Here is a 7,881-nt window from a genome sequence, read left to right as displayed (position 1 = left end):
GGTATTATTACTGAACGTTCTAATATGTCACTTATACCGTACGTTAAAACGATTTATATTATAGTAAGTTAGTATTATTGTGTCATAAAAAAAAACTAATGTATGAAAATATGATTTAAATTTAAATCTATTTTACTTATGGCGCAGTTGACATTAAGTAAATTAGACAAGTGGCAACAAAATAACTCAATCCTGTTTATTAGCAGTCGCGCGAGGTCTCATCCAGGTAGGTATATCTACGCTAAAAAAACCATAATAGGTTAATCACATAATATCGCAAAAAAATATAATGGTTTTAAAACAAAATGTACACAGTTTCGTAATAATCTTTATTGAAAAAAAAAACGTTATTTTAATCAGTCTTGTCTTAAACTTCTTATTAAATAATTATTACTTGATAAAAAAAAAACTTAAACAATGTCATTTAAAGTAAAATATAATAATCACAAATGTTAGCTTTATTTGGTATCATTTACGAAAAGATCAATCAATTAGGATGCATAATTAGATCCTTCATACCCGTATGAAGAATATGTATTTATGTAGTATTTTGAAATAATCATAGTTATAAAATTTTAGGTATAAAAAATATTATTTAACTTAATAATAATTAGAATTTTAATTTGTTGCCATTTTTTGTAATTAAACGTTGTCTTCGACATCCGTTTCTTGAAGGCTGTCCTGGATATTCATGGCATTTGGAAAATTTGCATATTCTTGATGGTAGTTTTCAGGAATTATTTTTGTTGTACAAAGTTTCCATAAATCTTCGTATTTCTTTTTTGATATAGGTAGGCGACTCTTGTAAATATTTTTCGGTTGTAGATTTTTGTTTTTATTAATTATTTCAATGTTTTCCTTTGCTTCATCCGTCGCCATTGTATATTTAACTGTCATCTTCTGTGGTTCAGCTTTTTTAAATGTCGCTGTACGCACCTGTAATATTTTTAAAGTTAGAATATTTATATCAAAATAGTCTCCTAAGTGTAATTATGAAAAGACAACGCTTGAGTTACCTACTTTCGATATTTTTCCCGTCAGATTTCCCTTAAAGTATTTATCTGCGACAATATCCCAGCCGCAAAAATCCTTAAATGTTAAGACATTCACATGATAGGGCTTAGGATTCTTTCGGGCTAAATTAAACACTGTCGGCCATTGAGATGGTGCCCAAACAATTGTGTTTGTAACACTTTTTTCTATAACAGAATGCATTGAGTCCACTGGCATATAAGTGTGTCCGGGCAAGAGATAATTCATTTGGATGCTAGTTATATTCTTGCATTTTTGTAGACAAATATGGATACAAGCAAGGACGATTTTGTTTTTATTTTGTCCGGGGCAGGCATCACTGTAAAACAGAAGATGTTTGATAGAGCCACGACCGTCCACCATCTTGATGTATTTTTCTAAGACAGTGCACACTTCGTTAGCTCCGCGTTTTCCTTCTGTTTCCGTCCAAGTGTAACAGTAGCCTTCTCTAGTTCCAGATTCGTAAAAAGTTAGATTATATACAGCCAATTTGCGACTGTAATACAGTAACATACTTTGGCCATACGGCGTATTCAGAACTTTCTGTAAATCAAAAGAGACGCAAAGTATGTTTCCATTTTGAATTTTCTGATGCGCTTGAAATCTTTCATAAGTCTCCTCTTTGTCTTTCAGATGAGCCAATTTCTCTTCTTCTTTTTCTCCTTTTTCTTTTTCGAAACGCACACACTTAGCACATTTGTCTTTACGAGGTATATGAAAACCAATATTATATTCTTGAAATATCTTCTGAAAAACTCTTTCTCCTATTAATCTTTTATCTTCGCGTATCATAGATTCTTTGTAAATTTTATACAAATTACTCATATTTCGAAATTCTTGGGGCAGATAAAATCGTTTTGAGTTTTTGCGGCAATAATGAGACGGTAAATATGGTAAACTTTTAATGTAATTCCTTGTTTCCTCTACAATGATCTCTGGTGTTTTATTTGCTGGAACATGCTTTCCCCGTAAATCGTCTTTAGATGAGCCGTATGCAGCATCTGTAATAATGTTATATAAATATTTTTGTTTTATATCTAATGTGTTCAATAAAAACTTCAAACAAACTTTTCTTTTTCCTTCGCCTTCATTAATAAAATAATCAAAAGTGTATTGTCTACGACTTTGGTCTTCTTTGATACGCTTCCTCTTAATCGTCGTCCTCTTGGCATTTCCCACTAACCAATCTCTTCGTCTTTCAGTGCTTAGACTCCAATAATGTTTAAAAATTGCTTGTCTTTTTTCGGAACCAATCTTATAGCATTCATTATGGCAATTTTCAGGTTTACATAAGTTATCCTTCATACTCTTCTCTGCAACAACTTTGCCAGTTATAGATACATACTGCTTTCCACTATTTCTTAATTGTTTTCTAACTTTGTTTTTATTAATCTTTCGCTCTTTTTTTTTCGGCTCTGAATTTTCTTTTGTATCGTCAAAATTATTCAACTTCTTTGTTTTACGTTTCTTCTTTAAACGCTTCTTTTTTTCATTAACACGGTCTGTATCATTTGATTCTGTTGAATCCTGTCCAGTGCTCGAACTATAAACAAATTCGTCACTGTCTGACAAGAAATCAATATGCTTATAAATTCGATTATTCTTTACATTTTCTTTGTTTATTGTTGTATTAATATTTTCAATCTCTTCTTCATACTCATTTTTGTTTTCTTCTGGTTCAATATTAATAACTATAGTTGCGTTGTTTAAGTTTTCAGTAGAAGCAGTTTCATCCCTAATTTGCTGTATACAAATGTCCATTTCCTTAAGATGCTCGTATAATCTTCGTTTTTTATATGGTTGCTTCAAACATAGTTCAGAAGATGGAGATCCAAAAGATGTGCTTGCTTGTTGATTATCTTCATATACTTTTCTTTTACCAGCTTCTTCTTCTTCCAAATTGTCGTCGAATCGCGAAATTACTGTTAATGAATGATTTATGGTCGGCTCTATGAACGTGTTTGACTGTATGAAATTACTTTTGAATGGGATTGGTGCCTGTTTAGAATGTATGTTATTGACAAAGGATGTTCCTTCCTGAGCATGATCTTCTATTGGTAGTAGATTATCTTGATGTATGTATGTTTCTGCCTGTATCAAATCGCATGTTTGTGAGATTGATGCCTGTGTAAAATGTATGTTATGGACGAAGGATATTTCTTCCTGAGCATGTACTTGTATCGGTATTAGATTATCTTGATGTAAGTATGTTTCTGCCTGTATCAAATCGCCAGTTTGTGAGATTGATGCCTGTGTTGAATGTATGTCTTGAGCAAAAAATGTTTCTTTATGAGTGTGGTCTTCTAGTGGATTATTCGGATCGATGCATATTTCTGCCTGTGCTAAATCGCCTGTTTGTGAGAATAATGGCTGTGTAGAATGTATGTCTTGGGTGAAGGATCTTCCTTTCTGAGCGTGTTCTCCTGTTTCAAGAGGATAATCTTTATGATTGAATATTTCTGCCCGTTCTAAATCCCTTGTTTGTGAGTTCGTTATTTGAGTGGGATAGTTTTTTTGGACTAAGGATACCCCTTCTTGAAAAGTACAGTCTTCTATTTCTGATGAATTCGGATGTATAAATTGCGATGAATCCAATCCTTGTTGTGAAAAACCAGCTTCTTTCATCATACCTGTTTAAACGACAAGTATTATTAATAAGTGATTTAATGCCCCATTTTTTTTTGTTTTTACTTTACCATATTTATATTTTTTAATATTGTAGAAAAAAATATTATAATTATATTTCTTGTAAATAAGTATAATTATTAAATGTTGTTTATTCACACATTTATACACACGACATGACATTCACCCACATCGTCAGACAGGCAGAGTTATCTTAGCTAAAAGAATAGTATTGATAGCTTAGTGCTAGTTAAAATTTAAAGTTAAAATAAGTAACTGAAACTTCACCGTCTTTTGTTGGGAGTATCTCCAAAATTTTATATTCTTCATTGCGTGGATGCCGTAAATTTGTGACGAAACTATCCTGTTCGGAGTCTGACCCAATATCGCTTTCGTCTTTGGCAAATAGTCTACGAACAACATTTGGCTTAGGCGATGATTCTTTTGAATTTGCGTTTACAGTACGCATGTTTGTAAATTTTCTAAAAAATGAGGATCGTCGACTGTCCATGCTCCGTTTTCTATGATTCTGAAAATTTAGATTGTAAGTGCCTAATAATAATAATACAATAATTATGAATACCTAATACAAATATCTGACGATAACTAGTATAGGTAGAATACGCACTATTTCAAGAATGATGAAATAGAAATAACAGAAAACATTGTACCTATACATATCTATGTATTATTTGTGTAGGTTACTAGTATGTTATCAATATTATTAAACTTCCGTAATTTGTACACACATTCTCGTTACCTATCTTGTCTTGCAAGAATAATCTCTTTAATTAATTACCTTTCCTAACAATATAAATGGGCAATAATACCAATGAATACCTACTTATTCTTAGATAGATAGGTAACGACAATTACGACAACGCAAACAAAGCCAGATAATAATATGCGAATAATAGATCAATAACCATACAGAAATAGTTTTGTAAAATGCAGGAATAATATTTACTTACCTAGTTTTAATTATACGAACAACTAACTCGGCCGCCGCGTAGGCGGAACAAGCAAAAATGCGTCACTTAGTCACCGCTGCTCGAAACCGACTAACAAGTAACAACGGTCAACTGAACCGCCGTCAAATCCCGCGCAATGTAGGTATTCTAAATACTTAAAAGATGTAACCAGAACTTATTTGAATTTCAAAAGACTAAGGTTAATCTTTATGATAAGTTTACGAACTTCTTAATACTAAACGACTAATTGTATTTTTTTTTTTTGTAAAATAATCCATACTAAAAGTACAATTCTCTTCAATTTCACTGATTGCAAATATTCTTACTAAAGTCTCAAACAAATATTTAAGTAAAGCAAATATACTTACACTATTATCTATTAAAAAACTGTGTAAACAAAATATACTAACGCGCCACCACATCTGTTTCTACGTAAAGCAAATTTACTTAACCACCGTAACGATTTGTATTGTAAAGTGCTAAAGCGACATCAATGAATAAAATAGCGTATTTTGAGTTGCTGAACGAGCTCAGTGTGGCTAATGTCCGGTAATATAAATACTTAAACGACAAATTTTAAAATTCAAAGATAAATTGTATTATGTAAGCATTTCTCAAAAAAGCAAAGTTATGAAAAACGTCCGACATTTGAGGTGCTAAAACGCCACAAAAGTCCTCAGATCGCCATGAAACCTAGACCATTAGACGCGGAATAAAAAATCCAATCCATCGATATATACGAGGGCGATTCAATAAATACTTAGCCTACAAAAAGTATACGAAAATTTTGGAAAAGTGGCAATTTATTTTTCAACATAGTCTCCTTTTAGTTCGATACACTTAGCCCAGCGATACTCCAACTTTTTTAACCCGTCCGAAAAATAGGTTTTCTCAAACTCTGCAAAATAGGCCTCCGTGGCAGCGATAACCTCCTCATTTGATTCATATCTATTCCTGGCGAGGGATTTTTTCAGATTAGGAAACAGAAAGAAGTCACCAGGGGCCAAATCTGGAGAATACGGTGGATGAGGCAGCAATTCGTAGCGTAATTCGACCAATTTGGCCATGGTAACGGCAGACGTGTGAACCGGTGCGCTGTCGTGGTGAAACAGCACCTTTTTCTCAGCCAGATGGGGTCGGTTTATCTTTAATTCGGCGTCGAATCGGCTCAATAAATCGGCATAGTAAAGCCCTGTAATTGGTTTACCTTTCTCGAGGTAATCGATGTAGACAACTCCTTGTGAATCCCAGAAAACGGTGGCCTTAACTTTTCCGTCCGATTTTACAGTTTTCGCCTTCTTTGAAGCACTTTCCCCGGTCTGGATCCATTGTTTTGATTGCTCCTTGGTCTCTGATGTATACCAGTGAATCCAGGTTTCATCGACGGTCACAAAACGACTAAAAACTCCCCTGGATTCCGCTTAAACAGCGCCAAACACGTCTCCGATGTGGACTCACGGTTGCGCTTGTTTTCCGGTGTGAGTAAATGCGGCACCCATCGCGCCGACAGCTTTCTCATGCCGAGTTCCTCGTGAAGAATATGATGCACTGTTTCTTCTGAAATGCCTACAGTCTCAGCTAGCTCCCGAACCTTCAATCGGCGATCTGTCAATACGAGATCATGGATTTTTTTAATGTTTTCCTCCGTAGCAGCTGTTTTTGGTGCACCTGGACGTGGTTCATCAAAAACCGACGTATGGCCACGTGCAAACTCGTTGAACCAATTCTTGACGGTGGCTATCGATGGAGAAGAGTCACCGTACACAGCATCCAAGCGGTCTTTGATTTCGATGCGCTCTTTCCCGTCCAAAAATAGGAATCGAATCACCGAACGATATTGCTTTTTTTCCATTTTTGTAAAACCGATCCACACGTTCGCTTCCATAGGTTGTCAAATCAAAACAAATGAAGGGATTTGAATGAAAATTAAATTAAATAATTAAAAAAGAATGAGCTACACTTTGGTAAACCTATTTTGAAACAATAGCGTCCTCTGGTGATGAGGCTAGGTACTTATTGAATGCACCAGGTATAACTCATTTTGGCCAAAGTGGCGCTTTAGTAGTTTTGGATTTTCACTGACGATATATATTAAGAAGAGAGTTGGGCCGAGCACACTTCCCTGCGGTACACCGAATAACATAGGACAGTCATCACTAAGATGATCATTTATTTTAACACACTGAAATCTATTTTCGAGGTAGTTTTTAAAAATTTTTAACGGAACATCACGAATACCATACCTTTCCATCCTCTCCAAAAGTATCGGAACAGAAACTGTGTCGAATGCTTTTTTTAAGTCTAAAAAGATACCTAGGACCTTTTGTTTTTTATCGACATGATTACCTATTTGATTAACCAAGTGATTAACTGCATCTTCTGTGCACCTGCCCTTTCGAAAACCAAATTGGAAGTTTGAGAGTAGATTATATTTCTCCAAGAAGTTAACAAGTTGTTTATTAAGAATTTTTTCTAATATTTTCGAAAGGACAGGGAGCACAGAGATAGGTCTATAATTATTAGCATCTTTTCTGTCCCCACTCTTATAAACAGGATGAATAAGCGACTTCTTGAAAACATTAGGAAATATGCCTTTAGCTATACATGAATTGAATATATTAGTTAAATAAGGAATTATTATGTGTTTCGCCTTTTTAATGAACTTGGTTGGGATACCATCCCAACCACATGCACTACTATCTTTTAAATTACTTATAATACCATCGATTTCCAAGTCATTTGTTTCCAAGAGAACCATAGATGTTGATTGATTAGTTTGCTGATTTTCAAGAAAATTAGTACCAGAATTATGATTAGAATTTAGTTTAATATTAGCAGCTAGATTTTTCCCAACCGAACCAAAGAAGTGATTAACTTTATTAATAGAAATTTTAGGATCACTGTTGCACGAGAGTAAATCAATCGGAGGAGTTTTCGTTTGTTTGCAATTAGTTATCTCTTTTAATTTGTTCCATATTAACTTATTGTTGTTGCTTGCTTTTGAGAATTCCGATCTCTCATATGCTAATTTCAAATTTTTTAAAGTTTTATTACAAAAATTTCGATATCTTAAATATGTTAATTTTAGGGTCATGTTATTAGGCTGCTTTTTTAATTTTAAATGCATGCGGTCTCGCGTACGTATACATCGTAACATTCCAATAGTTATCCAAGGTTTAATAATTTTCTGACTGCGAGAAAGAGAAATAATTTTGGTATTTATTTTTAAGGAGTTCATGATTGCAGTAGTGAG

At 33.8% G+C, this 7,881-nt stretch overlaps 1 protein-coding gene across 1 annotated transcript; it reads right to left on the bottom strand.

Annotated features, from left to right (window-relative positions):
• Positions 1-320: 320 nt before the first annotated feature.
• On the bottom strand, positions 321-4,694 carry LOC149902798 (uncharacterized). Its single transcript, XM_090109518.1, has 4 exons — positions 4,629-4,694; positions 3,946-4,186; positions 1,021-3,662; positions 321-936 (listed from the first exon to the last, which is right to left on the bottom strand). The coding sequence occupies exons 2-4, from the start codon at positions 4,166-4,168 to the stop codon at positions 643-645; spliced, it is 3,159 nt and encodes a 1,052-aa protein (XP_089965644.1). The 5' UTR covers positions 4,169-4,186; positions 4,629-4,694; the 3' UTR covers positions 321-642.
• Positions 4,695-7,881: the final 3,187 nt, after the last annotated feature.

The sequence above is a fragment of the Colias eurytheme genome, chromosome 14, assembly GCF_061535395.1.
Source record: "Colias eurytheme isolate Ceu_HAF_F1 chromosome 14, ilColEury1 Martin Lab GWU primary, whole genome shotgun sequence".
In the NCBI taxonomy this organism is placed as follows: domain Eukaryota; kingdom Metazoa; phylum Arthropoda; class Insecta; order Lepidoptera; family Pieridae; genus Colias; species Colias eurytheme.
This window is presented reverse-complemented; position numbering and strand designations above follow the sequence as displayed.

Bases quoted from the DNA above. Each gene is read 5' to 3' on its own strand.
- LOC149902798 (XM_090109518.1), bottom strand. From the start codon at position 4,168: ATGGACAGTCGACGATCCTCATTTTTTAGAAAATTTACAAACATGCGT. The intron at 3,663-3,945 runs GTGAAGTTTCAG...TCGTTTAAACAG, and splicing joins GATACTCCCAACAAAAGACG to GTATGATGAAAGAAGCTGGT. The intron at 937-1,020 runs GTAGGTAACTCA...AAAATATTACAG, and splicing joins TGACGGGAAAAATATCGAAA to GTGCGTACAGCGACATTTAA.